The 22,922-nt window shown below is 48.0% G+C and overlaps 1 protein-coding gene across 1 annotated transcript in view; it reads left to right on the top strand.

Moving 5' to 3' along the window:
• LOC147748202 (inactive dipeptidyl peptidase 10-like) overlaps nucleotides 1–22,922 on the top strand; it is a 508,957-nt gene that overhangs the window by 252,736 nt on the left and 233,299 nt on the right. The window contains exon 16 of the mRNA XM_086959116.1: nucleotides 2,470–2,588. Coding sequence (XP_086815242.1) covers nucleotides 2,470–2,588 — 119 coding nt within the window. The remainder of the gene's footprint in view (nucleotides 1–2,469; nucleotides 2,589–22,922) is intronic.

Genomic DNA, 22,922 nt, shown 5'->3' with positions numbered 1-22,922 from the left:
CAAAGCTGGGGTAGAAAAAAAGGCATAAAAAAATGGAGAGACACTATTTCTCCGGAAATAGATACGTTTTAATGGCTTTTCTGAATTGCAGCGCATCCCTTATCTCTCGAATCTGAGCAGGGAGTGAGTTCCAAAGCTTAGCCACAAGGAACCGGAAGGAACGGCCTCCTGCTCTACTGCGCTTAAACCGGGGGACTACCACCAGATTTTGTCCTGCCAACCGCAGAGACCGTGTAGGCATGTACAGATTAAGCAGTGGTCTCAGCAATTTAGGAGTGGATAGTCTAATAATTTTAAAAGCGATACACAAAGTTTTAAACTGTATCCGCTGAGCTACTGGAAGCCAATGAAGTTTCCGGATAGTGGCCGATGTAGGACTAAAACATGGCAAGCCTATTAATGCTCTAGCAGCAGAATTTTGGATACGTTGAAGGTGGGTAATTTCCGCCTTATTGGCACCAATAAATAGAGAGCTGGCATAGTCCAGTCTGGAAAGTACCGTCGACTGAACAATTAATTGTCTGGTGGCGGGGTCGAATAATTTCAAAACTGGCTTAAGGCTGCGTAAAATGCCAAAACACGTGGCAGCAACCTTTTTCGTTTGGGCACAGAAACTGAGCTCTGAATCTAACCAGACTCCCAGATTCTTCACTTCATTCTTCGGTATCGGGGCTGTCCCCAAAGAGGATGGCCACCAATGGTCACCCCACAGGCCCACGTTTCTCCCAACCAACAACACTTCCGTCTTAGCAGCATTTAATTGGAGACAGTTAGCTGTCATCCAATTAGCAACGGCTGTCAGACCTGCTTTGAACCTGTTATGGTCCATGGTGAGACCTTCCGTTAGAGCAATCACTAGCTGCGTATCGTCAGCATAGGAAACGATGTTAAGACCCCATGTTTTAGCGACCGCAGCCAGTGGTTGAACATAAAGATTGAACAGGGTGGGGCTTAAGGCTGAGCCCTGGGTAACACCCTGTTCAATAGAACGCGCCCTAGAAAGGAAGGGGGGAGTGGAAACACGGAATGTTCTATCGATCAGGAAGGAACGGAACCAGGCAAGAGCTCTATCCGTGATCCCAGCCTCTTCAAGACGGTGGAGAAGGATCTGGTGAGAGACAGTGTCAAAGGCGGCACTAAGATCCAAAAGGCTCAGTGCCGCCATTTGACCATTGTCCATAGTGGAGCGAAGGTGCTCAGTCACAGCCAGGAGCGCTGTCTCCGTGCTGTGACCGGCCCGAAACCCATGTTGGGTGTCATCCAGAATGTCACCTGCACTCAGAACGCTGGTAAGAATGAGTTCACATGGGACTCCGCAATCTTCGCCGCCCAGGGTAGCAGAGATATGGGCCTGAAGTTTCCTTCCTATGCTGGTTAAAAAGGTCAAATGTTTGAAACTAGAGAAAGGTATTTTGTTGCCTCAGGTTAAGTAGTTTTTGTGCCCTCATTTTTTTTTTTCTGGCATCAAGGGAGCTTCTAGAGATGTGCAAAATATGTTATTTCTGTACCTTTACGGTGAGGATCCGAGTGTGAAACCAACTTTTGGGGGATTTAAGATAAAGAACATAAAAACACATGAACGATGGCCGCTATCCTACAGGTGTCATGGATCGCTGCATGATTCCCTACTTGTCAACCTGCTCCTTGGCTCGCAATCAATGGAGGGCAGTCACCCACAGTCATTCTTGATTGGCTGGGTAGTAATTAATCCAAATGTTCATACTAGAGTGACGTATTCAGACTGGTTAAAATGTGACCAGTTATTATTATTGATGCAAAAGGTTGTTCCGGCAATTTTCACAGGTTAGCCTTCAACACATTAGAATAGCTCCTTTTGGTAGGACCATTCTCATTTGCTGACGGGCAGTTCTACAAAATGGATGTGGGCGTTCTGTACATACTTGGATAGTGCAGGAAGCTTGAACAAATGCGTTTTTTGGTATTCAGGCACCTGAATTTGCTCAAAATTCGAATCTATTGGCCAATGGACTGTGCTCATTTGCTACATAAAATCAGCTTTAAGTGTAATACCATCAGAGCAAGTGCTCAAGCTATCTATGAGAGATACACACCACACCAGAGGGCACCATAGTAATGACATTGTTTAAAGGACTGTTTGAGTGTTGTGTGCCTATCTGTTGCATTCATACGGTGGTTGGTGGTTTCAGGCAAGAAACGCGCCTTGTAAACAGCTGAAAAACCTGAAGAACTTGAATTTCCACTGGCATTATTACTTGTTTTTCCTATAATCTGTGAAGCAATTACTTTGTGTTTTATTTGTTGCGTTTATAGTTTGTTGTCCCCTCCTGCCATTTCCACTCTAAAGTCTTGACATTCTTTTTGATTCGACCCATTTAATGTTATTCCTTGGATTTCACTTCCTCGTTAAGCAAGACGGCGGTGCTGTTGTCAACAGGCATACATTATGAAAATGCCGCATTATATTCATGATTTGTCTTTTTGTTCTAGTGTCGACACTACCGGCTCCTTCAATCGTGTTTGTGTGACCTGTGACCTCTTCCCCGACTGCACATATGTGGATGTGGAGTTCAGCCCAGAGCGTGGACATTTTGTGCTGTACTGTAAAGGTAACTCATGCATGTTGGCTCTCCAGGGACTCTGCCGGCTCTGCCAGGTTTGGGGAACCTTGTCTAAGTAATGCCATTTTCACTAACCTATTCGAATAACTATTTGGGGTCAGGACTGGTCAGGCCTTTTATTACACGGACACTATCACCTGTGGGCTGGGGTTCTGAGGCCGATTTTGGTTACGGAGTTCCTTGGTGGGGTATTGGCCACCTTGTGAATACTCTAGGTGGTGAGGAGATGGGGAATACCTCCTGCCGGAACAAGGACCCTCACACACCCAGCAAGCTAGGTGTCATGCTTCATCATATGGGGCTGCTCCTCGTTGGGCTGGTACTGCAATGCTCGACGGGCACCCATAAAAGGGGCTCTTTATCAGAGATCTTTTGTTCCTCGCAGTATAGGTGCCGTGGGTGAGTGGCCTAGGTAAGTGTAGATGTGGGATGTGAATGTATAACAGGTAAGGGAAGTCTCTGTAGTGACTTTTATTCTGTAAGGGTCCCAACCTGGTTAAAAGGAATAGAAGGGGTGACTGTTTTGTTTTAATGTGACAAAAATTTCGCTCAACCCCCAAATGGTCAACATGTTTCTTGCCTCAAAAAGTCACAGAGTGATCAGTGGCGATTCTTCAGGACCGAGTGAATAATAAAAAAATATCTACAGTGGGTGGCAAGGTGCAATGCTACCTACCACGTTATCTTCCCATGGGTCATTAACCCGGAGGAAAGACAGCCAACCTAGAGTACAAAGAAGAGATTTAAAACAACAACAAGGTAGTGAGAAATGATCCCAGTTGAGTTCAATAGTGTGTACAAATTCACATTCTTGAGTCGAACATATTAAAAACATACAGTGCTATCATGCAAACCATTCAAGCTCTGTGTATGCTTACTGTATATATTCCCTGTGTACACATGCATAAATTGTTGTGATTAAGACCGTAGTGGTGAGTGGAAGTGAGCTTCCCTATTCAAGGTACCTGATTCTGCCTCATCAGTTAGCAGCGAAGTATGAGGACACTCAAAGTAGTAACTCTGAGTGAAATGAGACCCAAATTACCAGATCATAGTAAATGGACATATGTACGTTGGTTCGATGCTCGCTTACTGGCCCTGGAACACTAGGTTGTAAGGGGCAAACGGTCCGGGTCAGGGTGGTTGTAGCCAAAGACTGTGACCCGAAACCAATGACACCATCAAATTAAAATTAACAAAGGTGCTAAAACAGGGCCGGTGTGACTTACGGAAGCGCCCTACGCCGTGCCCTGACCACCAAGGCTCACGGAGCTGCGCCGATTGGAAAGCCCAGGGTCGCCCCTTTCTCTTTCCTGGTTTCCCCAGGGTTGATTACAGCAGGCAAAGGGAAGACTTAAAGAGAGAAAGAAAGCGAGGGAATCAATTGGATGTGGACTAAGGGCTGCAGCGGTAGACCTCGACGCTGCGGAACTGGGTTCGTGTCTCAGCAGGGACTCCCAGCATCCTGTGACTCTGGGCAAATCACTTAAAATCCCCTTGCCAAACAAAAAAAACAAAAATACGAATGTGCCTGTCTGTAATGCAACTGGTGCTCATGTAAAGCGCTCTGATATCTTCGAGTCAAGTTCGCACAATATAAATCTCCGGGGAAAAAAGGGGGAGTGAGAGACCAAGAGATCAGAGAGAGAGAAACGAAAGATTGCACAAAGGAGATGAGGGGAGTGAGGCTGGTTTAAAAAGTTTTGCCAAAGCTGCTTTTGGTTGCCCAGTCCGGTCCTGAAATGAAATGAATTAATTACTCAATGAGGGTGTTTACATAGTGCCTACTTGACAAAGTATGGCTTGGTCCTAGACAAATGCAAAAACCACAGTTGATGGACAGAATGCAGAACAATGTCATACATTCACCCCAGTACAGAGATCTGGGCCTAAATCCATCGTTTTTTTTTGCACTCCACACCACCCCAGTTCAGACATGGCCATATGCAAATCAGTCTGACCCTGTGCCTCATGGGAACAGTCCAGCCCGAACTGCCAAGCCATGCCTTCCGTGGACCGGAAACAAGCTTCCAAGGACCGGTTTCTGGCATTCTGTGGTTTTAGGTTTTGCCTGCAAGTGCGCACGTAGTGCGCATGCGCTAAAAAACCTTATGAGTGTTATGTGGGATCGATGACCCGCCCCCGGCTCCTATTGGTTAGCTCCATAAATGGAGGCTAGCCATTGGGAGCCGGATCTGTCCGTCAAGGCCGGACCAGATTCGTGGGCGTTCCCACGATTTTTTCCCTCTCCACCCACTTCTGATCGCCATCGCGGTGGTGGGTGGGTGTTATTTTTTTTTTTCGAGTCGGCCTGTTTTCTTCTTTCTACAAGTGTTTGTTGTTGGAGTTGGCTGCAAGATTTGAGTTCCCACGAAGCGATCAGGTAAGGAGCATTTTCTTTATAAATGTGTTTTCACTTTGTATGTTTATGTATTTTGACGTTTTCGCTCTTAATGTCTTTTTTCTGTTTCCTTTTGTTTTTATCCTGTTCCCGACCCACCCTCCCGCTGTCCGTTCCCGCCCCCCCTCCCACTGTCCGTGTACCCGTATATACTTGTTTCTATAAATGTCTTTATTTGCAATGAATTCTCATTACCGAATGACCGTCTGGCAAATGTATTCTGCTTCTGGACTGCTTCAATTAAGGCTGGATACTGGCGTTTCCATATAAACAGCCATAAGAAAACACCTAGACAACGACCACGACTGCACAGGTACACTACGTTCAGGGCTTTAAGTGGGCCGGGTCTCACCGGGTCTGAGCACCAGCAGTTTTTTAAGGAGGCCTCGAAACGGGTCTCTTTCGTGCTCTGTTTTGTGCTCTGACACAGGAGGTCTGTTTTTTTTCGAGCGTTATAGGGGAAGGGAAATCTTTTACAGACTTATTTTCTCTCTGGATTTCTATCTTTTCGGAACTAAGAAGCAGCAACATTGTTGTGATGTCACGTGGGCTCTAAGTGGAAGCTTTTTCAATATTATATACAAGCCACAGTTGCTGCTTATTTATCTTATTCAACTAACAACCATTGACAAAGCCAATTGTCCTGACTTGTAAGTATGATGTTACTTATATCATATATCTGGATGCAGTGACAGAAACAACAAAATAGCAGTCAGACGGCACACTATGCGAAGCACAAACTTTTTTTTTTTTTTTTTTTGAAAAAAAGACCTTTATTGCGAACGTTGCCAACTGTCAGAATACAAATGTCATTGCAGTTCGACTGTACAGTGCATCAAAATTAACATAAGTTCCAAGAGCAGATTTGCTGCACCTAATACACAGCCTTTGTGCCGGCATCCCGGAGGCCCAGCGGCGTGACTCTATGTCATAACTTAATCAAGAACAATGTGAACGTGCACCGTTGGTCCCCAGCGTGGTATCAAGACAGTCGACAGTCAATAAATGTAGGCGTATTAGTACTGTCTTTCATGAACCAGGAAAGGGTAGGAAAGCAAAAGTAGAAAAGGGAAAAACTAACCCAAACGCCCCCCAAACACCCCCCAGGCCCACCCCGTTTGCTATTTCGTACCGTGAAGGAGTCCTAGTGCCGCTTCCTGTGTGCGTGATGTCGTGTACGTACCGTGTATGTTCTGCACCCGTCCCCCGCTAGCCCTGTCCCCTAAGCCATGACACACCAAACCCCCCGTCCCCGTCACCCACCTACACTTTTCCTGTACCCACCTCCCTCCAAAGGAACACTAAAGCCCCCCCTGCGGTAATTGCCTCCGTTCCATAGCAGTATCTAACCCCTCTTCCTGAGGGTCCACGTCCTCCGATATGTCACTGTCGTCCACCTCCCCCTTTTGTTGGTACTCCTTGTAGAGCCCCCAGAAGGACTTCGGTCTACTCTTGGGTGGCAGCAGCTCGCTGTACAATTCCGTCTGTGTGCAACAGTATTGGAGATCCCTGAGCCATCTCGTCTTGGTGGGGAGAGGACCGCGCATCCAGCACGCAGCCACCACTCTTCTGGCCAGTAGCAACGCTACGTCTACTAATCTGCGCAGCGCAGGAGCCAGCGGCTTGGAGAAGCCCAGTAGCGCGAGCGATGGGGATCTCAACAGCGGTTCCCCTATAATCTGTCCCAACTCCGCGAAGACCTCCTCCCAGAACGCACTCACTCCCGGGCACAGCCAGGCCAAATGAAGGAAATCAGCGGACCCGGTCCCGCAGCGCTCGCACTCCGGGGAGCCCCGTAGGCCGTAGCGGTGTAGCCGCTCCGGTGTATAGTATACTCTCTGCAGAAATTTGAAGTGCACCAAGCGGTGTCTACCATTAAGCGAAACTCTGCGAGTGTTGGCGCAGCAGTAGTGCCACATAGCATCGTCAATGGGGATTTGGAGATCCGCTTCCCACGCCGCCCTCGGGGCCGAAGTAGGTAAGGCCTGAAATGAAGGCCCAAGCCTGTGGACCGTAGAGATCAATTTGGCCGGAGATTTTGTCCTGATGATGTACGTCAGTTCCGGGATCTCTTCAGGCTCCTGTAGCGCGGGGCCCAGTATTACTCTGCAGGCCGATCGTATCCTGTGATACTGAAACTTCTGCAGTAGTGACGGAGCCGGGGCGACAGGGGGGAGTTGTTCCCAGGTTTTCAGCGCCCCGTCCAAGAACAAGTCCTCCATTGTGTGCACGCCCAGGGCCTTCAAGGCCTCTGTCACCCCCCTCTCATTGAGCGGGTCCAACCACAGGGCCCAGGCTACCGGCATCTGCGGGGAGTACAGTAAGGGACTTCCCCTTTCTTTCAGCAGTGCTTGCCACGCATGGTTCGTTGCCTTAAGTGAGTCCATTCGCCCAACTGCGCTGTCTGTTGGGAGACAAATCGTGGCGGGAAGGGGAAGTGGGTCAGCGAATAGTTTCTCCAGTATGAGATGCGGAATGCGGGCATATCCATGGATCCAGGAGTGTAAGTGGGTCGCCTGTGCCACTCGGTAGTAGCGCTCCAGGTCCGGAGCCCCCAGGCCCCCCATTTCACATGGGAGCATCAGTGTCGTCCACTTAACACGAGGTTGCTTACCGCCCCAGGCGAGCTTAATCAGGACTTGGTTTAAGCGCGTAAAGAACGATTTCGACAAAACCACCGGTATATTAACAAAGAGGAAGAGAAACCGGGGGAGTACCACCATCTTCATAAGGGCAATCCTTCCCATCAAGGAGAGGGGGAGCTTAATCCAGGCGTCCACATCATCCTCGAGCTTGGTAAACGCAACCCCATAGTTATCGCGGATCAGGATCTCTGGGTCCGTGTGGAGGCGGATGCCCAGGTATCTCACCGAGTCGTCCGTCCACTGTAGGGGATACTCCATCTCAAACGGCCGCGTGACTGGGGTCAGGGGGAAAGCAATGGACTTGTCCCAGTTCACTTTGAGTCCCGACAGCGCCCCAAAGCGGACCACCTCCCTGAGTATCGGTGCTAGATTAGCGGCCGGTTCCCGGACGTACAGTAAGGTGTCATCTGCATAAGTGGAGATGCCAATCTTGTATGTGGGGAAGCTGACACCCTCCAGGCTATGATATTCCCGCATGGCACACGCTAGTGGCTCAGCCACCAATGCATATAACAGGGGGGACAAGGGGCATCCCTGTCGGGTGCCTCTACCTATATGTATCGGTGCCGAGACCCTGTCGCCGAGACGCAGGCGGGCTGAAGGGTGATGATAAAGAGCCCCTACTCTCTGAAGAAACGGCTCACCCAGCCCCAGTTTGCGTAGGACCCTGATCATGAACGGCCATTCGACAGAGTCGAACGCCTTCTCCATATCTAAGAATATCGCCAAGGCGGGGTTATCCTGCTTCACATGTTGTATCGTCCCCAGCACCGTGCGGATATTATAGGTTAGGTTCCGGCTAGGTACAAAGCCCGATTGTTCCGGCGCCACTAGGTCCGGGACCAGCAGCGCGAGCCTGTTCGCTAGGACCTTCGCGTAGAGCTTCGCGTCCACGTTCAGCAAGCTGAGCGGGCGGTACGACCCACATTGGTCCGGGGGTTTCCCTGGTTTCGGGATCGTTACCAGCAACGCTTCCCGCATTGAGGGTGGCATTTCGCCCTCTTCGCAGACTGTGTCAAAGAGGGCGAGCAAATGTGGGAGTAAGAGGTCCTTCAAGGCTTTGTAAAAGCCTGCCGTGAGACCGTCAGAGCCCGGGGCGCTCCCCGAACGCATGCCACTCAGTGCATCCAGTATCTCATCCTCATGAAAGGGGGCCATCAGGAATTCCCTGTCTGAATTCTTAAGGAACGGCATCGTGATGTAATCTAAATAATCATCTATCCCGGTGTCCACACCCCCCGCCCTGGAACGGTACAGATCCGAGTAATATCGGCGGAACGTCTCCAATATGTGGTCCTCCTCAACTGCTCGGACTCCCTCCGGAGTTTGCAATTCATCTACCACCAACGGTTTACGGGACCCCTTGGCCATACGCGCCAGCAGGGCCCCCGGCCTCTCCCCCTCTCCATAAGCCCGAGCCGTGGCATACTTTCCCATATAGAGAACTTCCCTATCCGCAAGCGCGTGATATTCCGCTAACATGGGCGCTAGGTCTCTCCCCGCCTCCCCCTCCGGGTTCGCCAGTCGTTCCTTCTCCAGGGCCGCGATCTTGGTCTCGAGTGTAGAGAGATCCCTTCGAATGGAGCGTAGGACACTTGAGTGTTTGGACATGGCCATCCCCCTGATATAGACCTTGAAGGCCTCCCACACGGTGAAGAAGCTATCTACGGAGTTAATATTGGTGGCGAAAAACCGTTCTATGTCTTCCGCAAGTTCCCCGCGGAAGGCGTCATCAAGGAGCGCATAGGGCGGGAAACGCCAAGTGTATGGCGGGATCCCCTTCCTAGCAGTGGAGAGACTGAGCAAGACCGGGGAGTGGTCCGATAACGTGCGTGGGAGAACTGTACACGAGCTGATGCCACCCAGCACCGAGGAGGAGGCGAGCCAGTAGTCTATCCTAGTATGTATGTTGTGGTATGCGGAGTAGTGCGTGTAACCGCCCTGTGTAGGGTGCTTCTCCCGCCAAACATCCACCAGGTCCAGCTTCGTCATTTCCGCTCTCATGTAGACAGCAGACGCAACTGGTCTCCTAACAGGGCCCGCCGAGCGGTCCCTGTCGGGGTCAAACACAAAGTTGAAGTCTCCCCCCCATAACATTTTGGTGTATGTGTGTGACCTACAGGTAGCTGACAGTGCTGTGTAGAACTCCGGGCTGTCATGGTTGGGACCATAAACATTCACCAGGAGCAGGTCCAACCCCCTCCCCGTGCACTTAGCCACTACATATCTACCCTCAGTGTCCACAGATAGAGGGGTAAGTTTCAGTCTCGAGGTAGTTTTGACCCAGGTGATTACACCGCGGGCGTGTGAGGTGAAGCCCGCTACCGCTATATTCCCTGCCAACCCTCTGACCTGTAACATCTTACTGTGGACAGGCAGGTGTGTCTCTTGCAGCAGAGCCACATCCACTTGGTGCCTATTTAGGTAGCTCATCACCTTTCGTAGCTTACGGTGGTCATTCAGCCCTCGCACGTTCCAGGTTATCAGGGACAGCGCGCGTATCGGCTGCGGGTGCTCAGTCACTACAGTAGCAGACATCCTGAATCATAGCACGCCATATTGACTCCGTCGGGAGGTATTGGACCCCCAATCAGCACAGCATCACACAAGGCAGGCAGACAGTCACCCCGCTCACACGCGCACTCCATTCGCCAGACATTCATAGCAAACCACAGGCCCTTCAATCCCCGGACAGCAAACCCCTCAACTATCTCCCAACCAACCTCCCCCCTGACCCCGCCCCACCCACAGCTGACCACCCCCAACCCGGCCAGACAGCACCCCCCACAATTCCCCATCAACTCAAATGCCCCAAAGTAGCGGGCGATACTAGTCCCAACTCCCTAGGGAGTGTCTCAGCCGAAAGCACAGGGGCAAAGCGTGCCGAAACTGCGTAATAACCACCAGAGGTGCAAAAGTTCTCTTCTCTCCCGTTCCGTCCCCCCGCTCAGCCCCCCCGTGTGGCAATGCCTCAAACTGAGTCCGCTCGGTTCCCCCCCCCGCCCCCCAACCCGTCCCTGAGCATAACATTGTGAACACCTCACCAGCAGTCGTGAATCGGTACAGTAACAACAAGGCGGTACGAGTCGACGTGACGAGCTTCCACCCGTCTCTCAGCCATTGTCTCTAGTCGAGTCCAGGCCACTGCCCACAACAGGGAGTCTCAGAGTGCATCCACAGTATCTCATCCAACAAACACACTACTACTGCAAATAAAGCAGGTGCGATGCCTCAGTCTTGTTCCTCCATCGTTGACGACTCCTCCAAGTCCTCTCCATGCCGCTGTCGGTGTTCCTTGCGTTCTTTGGCCCAAGTTTTCAATGATTTCTGCAGTTCCTTCGGGTCCGTGAAGAAGTACGATTTCCCGCCGGTGTTAATCCTCAATTTGGCCGGGTACAGCATCGCATAGTCTAGGCCCAGCTCGCGCAGTTGCTTCTTGTGCGGTATGAACTGGCGGCGTTCCTCCTGTACTTTGGCCGTGAAGTCGGGGTACAATGATATCTTCATACCTTCCAACTGCAGTTGTCCTTTCTCCCGAGCTAGCCGCAGAGCCGTGTCTCTATCCCTGTAGTTTAGGAGCTTGGCAATGATGGGTCGAGGAGGCAAACCAGGTTGGGGTTGAGGGCCCAAAGTGCGATGCGCTCTCTCCACTATGAACATTGGGGAGAAGGCCTCCTCCCCAAGTAGCGTTTTCAGCAGGCGTTCCACGTAGAGCTCCATCTTGCCCGTTTGAGTTGATTCCGCCACTCCCGTTATGCGAATGTTCGATCTGCGGGAGCGCGCTTCCAAGTCCTCGGCCTTATCACGGATCACTTGGAGCAGCCTGCCGAACTGTCGGCGGTCTTTGTCCCACTCTGTCTGTGCCTCCTCTGCTTCGGTGAGGCGTCTTTCTGCCATGTCGAGACGCTCAGCATGTTTGTCCACACGTTCCGCCATGCGGTCCATGCGGTACGATAAATCGTCGATCTTGGAGCCCACCGCTTCTATACTGTTCTGGATTCCTTTCTCCATCGCCGCCAGCAACTCTCTGAGGTCCGCAGGGGTCGAGGCCGCTGCGGCGCCTTTCGGGGAGGCCTCTGCTGCCTGTGACTCCGGCCCCCTCGTCTTCCGGCGGTCAAATGAGAGTTTCGCTTGCGTTGCATCGTTTTTCCCCATGGTGAGGGTCCGACACCAGAGCGGATCTCACCCAGCAATTGTCCAGACAGTGCCGCAAGTGTAGAGTACCGCACACTTCTCAGTCCCAGCCACGGCGGCACTAGCAAGCCTAAAATGGCGGCTGCGTCGCAGAAGTAACCTCCGGGGTACCCCTCGTGTCGGTTTGCGCCAACCACCCAGCACAGCTTCTGGTCTCGACTGGCGTACGAATGAAAGTGTCTCTGCAGGCTTCTTGTCCCTGCGCCTGGTTTTCCGAGTGAGCCTTGGCGGGCGTGCGAATCGTCCCAGTCTCTGCGTGCTGCACTCTCCGGCTCCTCCGGGCGACAGGTCCGCACGTCAGGTGACGTCGTGCGGCCAGCTCCGCAGGGCAGGTCGCGGCTTCAGGCCTGGTCCGCGACTCTCTCCGTCGCCAACTCGTGCAGGTCATTACCCACAGCCACCGGTGTTCCGGGCCACTCAACCGGGTCAGGGGGTCCACCGGGGGTCACCAGGTACCGAACCCAGTCAATTCGGCATTAAGCAGGATAGTTTGCAGGATTTTTAAGGGGCTTAAGCGGAGAGCCGAAAGCTCACACGTCCGCCATCGACGCCGGCTAGCTCTGCCCCCCCGAAGCACAAACTTTTAGCTTACGTGTTTTTAAGCCACGCCCTTAATTACCTTGGCTACGCCCCCTTGGAAGACCCCCCAGTTTTTTCAACCCACTTAAAGCCCAGACTACGTTTCAAAACAATAAACCCGGTTCTTTTAACGCACCCGGAGATAAATGTTCCAAAGTCGTCTCTCCCCGGCCCCCGAGCTTCTCCCACCTCAAGGCTTCAGGTCTCTTTATCTTTATTTCAATCTGTGGACAGAAAAAAAAGGCGAACAAAAGAACAGATTAAAGTGATAATAAAGGGCACTAAAGATGAAGATTTCCAAAAACAGACGGATCGTGGTAATGTCCGCTCCATCGCTCGCAGCGCTCCCTGTTCGTCCCCCGCGCTCTCCAGTTCAAGGGGGGATGGCAAGAAGGGGGGGTCACAGGCGAAGTGCCTGCAACAAGTCTGGAGTACAGGGGAAAGCAGCGAGGCTGCAACAATTGTAAACCCGGGGAGGAAAATCCGCCCGTACTTGGAACTGCTGCTGGGGTATCTTTGAGCTGCCTTTGATGCACCATGCACTAGCATGCAAATCATACGTTGAGCTGAGGGTTCCAGGGGTTTAGGGTGTCAAGCTTAATCTGGAGTCTTCCAGAATGTAAGAATGAATGAGTGGGGAGGGCTCGCAGTGTGTGGGGGGGGCTCGCAGTGTTTGGGGGGGCTCTGTGTGGCTGTGTGTGGGGGGGGGCTTTGTGTGGCTGTGTGTGTGGGGGGCTCTGTGTGGGTGTGTGTGTGGGAGGCTCTGTGTGTGTGTGTGTGTGTGGGGGGCCTCTGAGTGTGTGTTGGGGGGCTCTCTGTGGGTGTTTGTATGTGTCATTTGCGAGAGATAAAGCTAGTGGCATTGTAAATGACAATGCCATTTATTTATGTTAAAAGAAAGCATAAGTAAAAATAATGTCAAGAGCAATGCCAGTAGCTCAAACTTTAACAAAGGCAAAACCATTGCATTGTAAATGCTTGTTTGCATTTGTCACCCCGAGTAGGATGGGTATGCTCAGACGTGAGTCCCATGCACTCCACACCACTGGATTCAAGCAAACCGGGCTGAAGATGGCTGGAATGCCAGAAACCAGTCCTCGGAAGCTTGTTTCCGGTCTAGGGAAGGCATGGCTTGGCAGTTCGGGCTGGACTGTTCCCATGAGGCACAGGGTCAGACTGATTTGCATATGGCCATGTCTGAACTGGGGTGGTGTGGAGTGCAAAAAAACGATGGATTTAGGCCCAGATCTCTGTACTGCAGTGAATGTATGACATTGTTCTGAATTCTGTCCATCAACTGTGGTTTTTGAATTTGGCTTGGTCCTAGACAACACAGATACAAATATGTTCTGCCACTGGTTTTTGGAACCTTACAAAGCTGTAAGAGCAACCCGTAAACCCACGAGGCCAGGGAATAAATATTAGAAAAAACACAACAGTACTCCTAGGTATCATTTGACAAAATAAATACTTCTTCAATAGGCTAAAAAGCCTTACACATGTGATGCTCGGTGATAAACTCACACACAGGACCATCAAAATACTTCATAAAACCGTTTTATGTAATTCTTTAGTGTACATAAAAGCACAAAAAAATTGCAATGTGTCACCAGTACAAAGAGCCACAAAAAGAAAAGTATAGGCAGACTTCTCACAATATTAAAATCACGTGTGTTACTCATATCAAACATCTTTGTAGGATCAACGATAATAGTCCAACAGCCTAAAAACTGTGCCATATTGTTTGTTACAATTTTGTCGACGACATTTCGAACCCATGTGAGGATAAACGGGTCTCATCAGGACCTAAAACATGGGAAGTCAAGGATAATGCACTCTCATGATGGATATATAAAGCAATCATTTATCAGGGTGAAGGATACCCCGAGCCAGACTGACCGCATGGATGAGTCTGCAATTACTGGTGTAGACTGTAATCAAAGCACGCCAGAGGAGAACTCTTCCCTAGTGTGCGGCCAACACTCGAGTATGGCGTCATTTTGCGACTGATGGTCTATCGTTGTTGATTCTACATATCTGAATGCCTTCCTGCCATCAAATGTGAGGAATTATTTTCCAGACTGAGATACCAGCCTGGAGAAGTATTTAAATATGAGCCCAATTTGAAATCAATAAACCGATGCAGACACACTCATTTTAACTTTGCAGGTGGTCTCATCACAGACATCAAACAGTCACAACAAACATGCAGCCTGATTTGGAGTTAGGGCGACCAAATTTCCTTCTGCCATATTAATAGTACATGCTCCTCCATGGGAAAAGTCACTTTGGTCAAGAGACATTTTAGTGGAAAATCCACAGAAGCCAATTTCTATAGCAAATGTGGGCACTCTTAATGACCCCCCAAAAAGGTGCAACACACCAAGCATGCATGTGGAATTTGTATTGTGCAAAACTAACCAAAAGGCTGCAAAGCACTGTGTTGAGTTGAAGGCAAACATACAAACCATGAATCAATAGAGCAGTGGCAGGTTATTAAGAGTGAACGTTGGCTATTACTGCTTTGCGATGTGGTGTTCTTTAAATAAGTTTATCTTCTGCTATTTCTTACATTGGAGAAAGGTTGGGACAGCCCCGATATACAATAGGTACAATCATTTCTTTAAGTTGTATTGTGGTGAGGTGGAATTAGAGCTAGAGTCAGTGCTTCGTCCCCATCCAGAATCTGGTTTTGTAAGTCCTTCCGGCCCTGATCCCTTTACTTTAAAAGAGGTCGAACTAGCCATTAAGAACATAGCCCCTGGCAAGGCTGCAGGACCGGATGTCCTGCCTGGTGACCTACTCCTACATGACCCCACGCCCTGGGCTAACTACATCAGCCTCTTGTTGAACTTGATTGAACAGGGCCAAGATATCCCTGAGTCTTGGCAGGCGGCCACAAAGTCCGGTGGCTGAGCAAGTTGAGGGAGTTGGTCATACACATAGGGTTGGGTGAGTCTTGGCGGTCCCAATCCCCTCCACCGAAATAGACTGTCAAGAAAATATTCTGGGATTGGGTGCAGAAGGAGGAATTACAGGGGCAAAAGTGGGGGTCTCTAACCAACCAATTTTTGAATCATAAGTCTGTTAGAAAGCTCAAACCATTTTTGGACTTTACCCAATCCCCCAGTGATGGATCTCTTTTTTTAAAGTTTAGGCATGGAACATTACCAATAAACTCATTTATTGGGTATTGGAAAAATCCAAGGCACGATCACGTTACATGTCCATGCTGTCCATGCCCTAAAGAGTCTTTATACCACGTTCTGTTCGCTTGTAAAGCCTATAGGGGGCCAGAACCCGGTGGCTAAAGCCGATATGTAGGGAGTTGGGCTTTAGACAACATCACAAGGCCCTGCGCATCCTCACAACAGATGTAACATCTTTGACTATTGTATGTGGGGTTGCAAAATTTCTGGGAAAAGCCTGGCAGATACGCACAAAGCAGATAAAGAAGAATCTGAGCGAGACAAACAAAACATAATCCAGATTAATTGTTCCTGACTCTACTGCTATACTATTTTTATGTCCCTTTGGGGCCCTTTTTCTTTTAATTGTATATACGTCTTTTATTGTATTTATGATCTGTATTCTTGTTTTTATGAATTTTAAGGGTTGTTTGTACTTGGAGTATGTTTTTACTTTTATGATAAATTTCTTTATCGAATAAAGTACTACAACAACAACAATAGGGTTCCAGTTTCTGAGTGCATAATTGGAGAAGGCCTGTTGCTCTGTTATTTTCTTTTTTGTGCTTCTTCAGTGCATTTTCCAGAGTAAAGATGAGTATTGGTCAATGCACTGATGTCACTTCCTGTTCCTTTGAAGGTGCATGTTGAGGCATGAGGGCTACTTTTCTAACATACTTTAGACGGGCAGTGAAGTCACTTTGAGTAGACATAGATGCTGGGAAATGCAGTGATGTTACTTCCTGTAGATATGAATGCTCGGGAGTGCATTGATTTCACTTCCTGTAGAGATGGATCTTGACGAATGTACACAGTACACTTCCAAACAAGTTAGGCAGTATTTTCCGCAAGTTGGAGAAACTATAGTTGTCCTACCGGGTTGTCTCCATTTTCATAATGATCGTTTCTGGAGTTAACTCCTCTAAGCACAGTGGTTAACAATTTACCTTAGATAGGGTGCATGTTCCACTACAGGATCTGGGGGTGTAAATGCCCTATCTCTAGAGAGCAGAAGATGTTTCTGTAGTGGCATCTCGCCCCGCTAGGGTACGCTAAATGGGACTGTGGTATAGGAAAATGTCCCAATGGAGAATCTGACGTTTTTGGCACATTCTCCAGTACAGTCATCCTCAAAATGAAGCTGTGTGTCTACAGGGTTGGACACTATGAACTGCATACTTTGAAACTGTAAAGAACTGTTGCTGTCTACTCTTAATGCAGACTCCACATTATAACCTTGCTTGTTTGAGAATAGGGTTTGCTGCAGTTCTATTGTGTTTTATTTTTTTTTTATTTATTTACATGAAGGCACCTAAAGGATGCTATGAAACTGAAGAAGGAAGCAACCTCAGAAGCTGTCGGCCATATTGCCTGTGTGTTTAGATTGCTATGCTGCTTTACATTCTATTCCTAAATTTGCCCCCAGAAATATAATTCTAAACTCTTTCATAGCTTCCCTCTCCAGATAAATGTCTGCCGTCGGGAAACCGTCACCTCTGTAATGGAACGCACTTGACACGTTTCCATCTCGGAATGAGGAAATCAAAGCCTGGGAATAAAGCCATCAACAGAGGCAGCCATGCTAAAATACAACATGAGCGGAAGCCTGAAACGTCAGTGGCTCAGGCCTCCAACTGAAGCTGGCAAGACACATGGGGGCGGGGCTACCAGCGAGCTGTCAGGAGAGACAAAGAGGCTTCCTTCATCGGGTGCAGGAAGGAGGATTGGGACCAAGCAGGAGTCATTTAGGGCTCATAGCTGTGACCCCTGCCTTGTCCCTAGCAACCCCTGGCATTGCCTTTGCTGCCCCTAACCTCCGAAGTGGCAAAATCAGTACCAAGAACACAGAATAAGCTCAGCTGTTGGGCCTCCAATGTCCTTGTTTTCTGTCCATTGTTTATTGTATTATTAGTGAATAATAGCCTGTTATTCTCTATTAGTCTAATAAAATATTGAGCATCAAGAGCTGAAACGAGATCTTCGCTGGCATGTAAGACGAGTACAACATATATTTTCAAATATATGTTGTGTGCATTCTTGCGGGTGAGTGTGTTTGTGTGAGAGTGCTAGTGTGCACATGTACAAGCTTGTGCATCTGTTTGTATGTATAGGTATGTGTATGTAAGTGAAAGTGAGTGAGAGTCAGTAGTGTCTGGTGGTCAGTGAAATGAGTGAGATTAGTTGTTGATAAGTGAGTGTGGCTGAATCGGGGTGTGAGAATGAACGAGTGTGAGCAAAGCTGATGTACATGAGTGAGAGTTTGTGAGTAACGATGAATGTGTAAGAATAAGCATGATGGAATGTAAGAGATTGTGAGTCGAAATTAGTGTGAGTGAGATGACTGAGAGTGAGTGATAGTGAATGTAACTCTGAGCGAGTCTGAGTCAGGATATGTGAGAATGGGAGAAAGTAAAAGTTTAAGTGAGTGTGGGTGAGTGAGGGAGAAAGCGAGGGAAACCGTAAGAGTGAATGTGACTGAGTATGAATGAAAGAGGCGGAAATGAGTGAGTGAATATGAGAGAGTGTATGAGAATGAAGAAGTGGGAATAAGAGTGAGTGCTGGTGAGAAAAAGTTTGAGGGAGTTAAAGTAAGAATGAGTGAGAGTGAATGCCAACGATCATGGACGAGTAAGTAGGAGTAAGAGTGAGTGAAAATTAATGAGTGCAAGTAAATGCTAATAAATCAATGAGGGTGAGAGACAATGAGAGCAAGAGAATATGAATGTAAGAATGTGGTTTTATGCTTGCAAGTCTGCAGATGGCTCTGGAATACACAGTTTGGGGCTTAAAGAGGCATCTGTGGCAATAATACTGGCACTGGGCTACTGGAGGTAATGATTAGCGTGACAGGCAGTCACCACTGTGTAGTTATAGTTAGGTCACAGCTTTCATAGGAAAGGCATTTTTTGTTTTTTTAAAAATAATTTTGAGGCCAATTGACAAATCTGCATGAAACATTCGAAATAAAAACATTTATTCACTTTGTCTCCATCATGTAAAATTTCATACTGATCCATCAAGTGGAGAACAAGTAAAAGCGGAGTCCTAATAGTACGATTTTCAATCTTAGTTCCCTGGGAAAGTTTATTCTCCAATACAGAAAGAATGGCTAAACGGAATTCTATGAAATGTGGCATAAAGTTAGAACTTTACGCGGAAAGCTTGCATTTTGTTATTGGATGTAAATCCTTTCAGACATTTACAATAAACTAGCAGTTAAAAAGGTGCTTAGGTGGGCATGAAGGGGTTAATGCTGGTATAAAGTTAAAGATATCTGGAATGTAGGTGTTCGAAGATGCTCTGATTGGCCCATTCATGGAGGTTGAGCACATCCTATTTGGCTGGTCTGAACATGGAAAGTATGTTGTGGCAGCCATTACAGGACACATGATACTTTTTAAACACTAATTTACTTCTGAACAGATATACACTGGATCAAGGAAAGGCACTTCCTTGAGTAAAGCTTTACCTTCATGGCAAATTTGGTGTTGCTCTGTTTAGCATTTTTTCCATAATGAGCAACAAATAATACTATGGTAGTTGAAATGGGAAATGTCACCTTTAGGGCTTCCCCCTTTCTCCCCTCCTGTACGGCTTAGTCGCGGAGCCTCTAGCCTGTGCTTTGCGCGAATACCACAGTCATCGTGGTATCCGATTCCCTATGTACAACTTGATAGTGTCCACGTACGCGGATGACACTTTGCTCTATGTGCAGCAACCGGAAGGACAATCTCTCGTCGGTGCTGCGAGAGGTGGTATTGTTCAGTTCGCTTTCAGGGATGCACGTGAACTGGAGCAAGACCATAAAGTTTCCGCTTACCCCTGCCACCAGGGGAGTTGATTCGGACTGTCCCATTCAGTGGACTACTGATTCGGTTCGCTACTTGGGTATCCGGCTACATACGAACTCGGAAGTGGTCCTCAGAGAGAATTACGGGGTAGCGATTTCTAAGCTGGAGGATAATGTGAATAAATGGATAGGGCTACCCATGTCATTATTGGCCGCATATCATTGCTGAAAATGATAGTTCTTCTCCGCTTTATTCCTATTCAGTAATATTCCTATAGTCTTATCGGGAGCATTCTTTCGGCAGCTCCACGCTCTGGTGCTACACCTGGTGTGGGCTGGGAAACAGCCCAGGGTAGCATGGGACATCCTTATCCAACCCTACGAAGAGGGCGGCCTACATTCTCCAGACTTTGAGCTATATTATCGAGCCACTCAGGGCGCGCATTCGTATGACTGGATACACGGCCCGGCCGACGCGCCACACCTGCGTATTGGAGCAATAGTGGCCGATCCTACTCCGCTGCCGGCGCTGATGTCCCAGCCTAGAGACTGTCGGACGGGCATCCTATACCCTCTGAACGTCGTGACCCATGCCTGGCATCACCTGATGGACGCTCAGGCTTGCTCGCTGCTATATACCCCGGGAGCGCAATTGGCCTGGTGTTAGTGGCTTAGTCCCTGCAGAGATAGAGGCGTGCTGTCTGCTCTAACTAAATTGAAACTCACCAACATGGGCGACCTCTTCACGGAAGGTAGGGCTCGCACCTGGGAAGAATTGAACCCGAAGGACGACTCTGGAGCTCTGCTTCTCCCACGCTTCCAGTTCTACAGGGTGAGGCATGCTTTGAAGGGGCTGCTAGGTGAGGATATGACAGAGCCCCAAACGGTCTTGACGTATAACATTGTAGTCACTGCTAAGAAGCCGGCTAAATCAATTACGAGCTTATATCGCATCACACTTGCAGAGCGGACAGCGCATTATGCTAAGCCACGCCTGGCATGGCAGACTGATTTAGCCATTGACCTCCCTGAGGAAAAGTGGAGATACTGCTGCGCTAATGTTAAGAGAGTGTCCCTTAACGGCCGCCACCATCTAATGCATTTTAAATTCTTTAATAGGGTCTACTACACCTCTGAGCGCTTGTTGTGATATGGGTTAAGAGAGAGCCCTGGCTGTGAAAGATGCAGGGAACAGTCTGCTGATTTTTTGCATCTAGCCTGGCTGTGCCCGAAGGTCGCAGACTTTGGCGCGCGGTATATGACGAGGTGAACAGAGTCACTGATCTGTCATTGACCCCATCTCCGCTATTGTACCTGCTGGGGTATTCTAAGGATATTGCGCCTGCACGACGGAGACTTGTGGATATGGCCTTTTTGGTTGCCAAGTGATGCGTCGCGCTCACCTGGATGCGAGGGCCGACCCCGACGCTTGCTAAATGGTCTAGTGACATGTTACATTGCTGTACACAAACGGAACTATATAGTGAACTGCTCCCTCTCCGTAACCGTCCTAAGAACTACTGGGCACTGTACCTGGAGAGGAGGTCTGTACAGGGTGCTAGTGACCCGAGTGAGACACACTTAGTTTCGGAGACGGGAGGGTACACGGGAGGACTCATCACAGCACACTGACGAGGAGACACTTGTTTAACGAATGCGGAATGGGACTCCTACTGCTGGCCGCGGGGTGGGAGCAAGGAGTGCTGTGGAGGCCTGAAATGTGGAAGTGTATTGTATATATGTCAATACTGCTGACGGGGTGGGGGGTAATGCCTTGGCCTCTGATTGATGTGTCCATGACAAAGAGTTATTTTGCTATTATTGTCTTGCATGTGCCAATTTTGTGCTCCTTGATTGTAAGTTGTTGAAATGCCAATAAATACATAAAAAAAGTCACCTTTAGGAATCCCATTATTATTAAGAGCTCATTTGACCGATCAGCACAAAACCTGCCGAAGAACATAAAGTGCACTTTCTTTTGAAAAGTATTTCACATATTTGTTGAACAATGCCAAATTTACTAAGAAAACAAAACAGTCTTTTATAAGAGACGCTCAGATCTAATCATAACTACACGGGCACTATGTGACAGAAATATAGAAAGCAAAACTGAAAAAGTGGAAGCTTTTTAAAGAACGTTTGTAAGAGAAATGATGATAGTCTTTTAAAGGTTTTCTATCATTAACATTGGCCAAAGAGGTTTACAACTGCACCCTTGTGCAGAAATAAAAGCTGAAATAGAAGAGCTATGTAGCATAAAATGATTCAAGGTGACAATCTCTAATAGGCTGATGAAAAATACAATTGTCTTTACCTTTGTTTTGAGGTTTCGAATTTTATACTGGGACAAATCATAGTGATCATACAGAATAAAGTTGCCTTATTGACTACTCAGATGTAAAGGGTATTGAGAAGTCAACTGTACATTTGGAGTTTGAATCTTTCCTTTTCAATTCCTTTCTGAGTTGAAAAAATGTGTCGATTACCATCTCACCTGACTATGATGGCACAGTCTAGGATCCTCGTAAGCTGTTCCAGCTGTTACTCAGCACCATCTCAGTGACCTTCCCTTCCCTGGTATCTTTGATCCAGGGGTTTAGTCTTTGGGGAAAGAGGTGGTGGATAAGATTTCAGAGAGTTTCAATACAGTTGGTAGTAGTGGTTTAAAGACCGCACCACTTTAGACAAATGTGAGTGAAGGTATGTATCAACAGATCATCAAAATATTATTCGGGTTGGTGCTGTAATGATACCCTAGTATCAGTGGTGCCAGCATACTTTGGTACAATGTTCCAATGTGCAGACAATGCAAACAGAGATATTAAAGCACTCCATGTAAGTCGAAAAAAGTCAGTCCATGAAGTAAGGATTCTCGTAGATATTTCAGATTTTTGATTTATTATACCCAGGAGTCAAATATCTGTGGACATCTGTACATGCATGGAGGAAACAGCAGAAAACAGCCGACGCGTGTTTCGTCACAAAGGGACTTCTATAAGTCCAGTCAAATAGCAATATCTTGGATAGCAAATAGGAAGTAGAGGATCTGGAGAACCAAAGTCTTGTTGTCAAATATAACAGAAGCCGTGTAAGCTGATATCCCATCAGTAGATATCAATGGTTCAGTTATTGCATCCACTCTTGACAAATTACAAAGACTATTTGGTGTCGTAAATGGGATCTGATGGTAATGGAAAGGCACTAGTAGTTTATAATCCAATGTACATAATTAGATCCTCATCTAACTATAGCAGGTGTTGTACAGTCAACCATCAGTGGCCGGTGAGTAAATTCATTGTTCCAAAGCACACCTGTTATTAAAGTGTGACAGCAGTAGGCCATAAAGATAAGAAAAAGTGATTTGTGAATTAGGTTGCACTTATCTGCCAACAAGATTCGTCCACCTGTCAAACTTTTGATAGGGTTCGAATTAGAGAAGATAAGGCGGAGACCATGATACGTTCCTGCCTTTGACAGTAGAATCCTTGTGTGTGTTCTTGGCATCCAGGAAGCTCTGAGAGAGGA

Source organism: Lissotriton vulgaris, chromosome 1_1, assembly GCF_964263255.1.
Source record: "Lissotriton vulgaris chromosome 1_1, aLisVul1.2, whole genome shotgun sequence".
In the NCBI taxonomy this organism is placed as follows: Eukaryota; Metazoa; Chordata; class Amphibia; order Caudata; family Salamandridae; genus Lissotriton; species Lissotriton vulgaris.
Note: the sequence above shows the minus strand (reverse complement) of the source record. Positions and strands in the feature narration are given on the sequence as shown.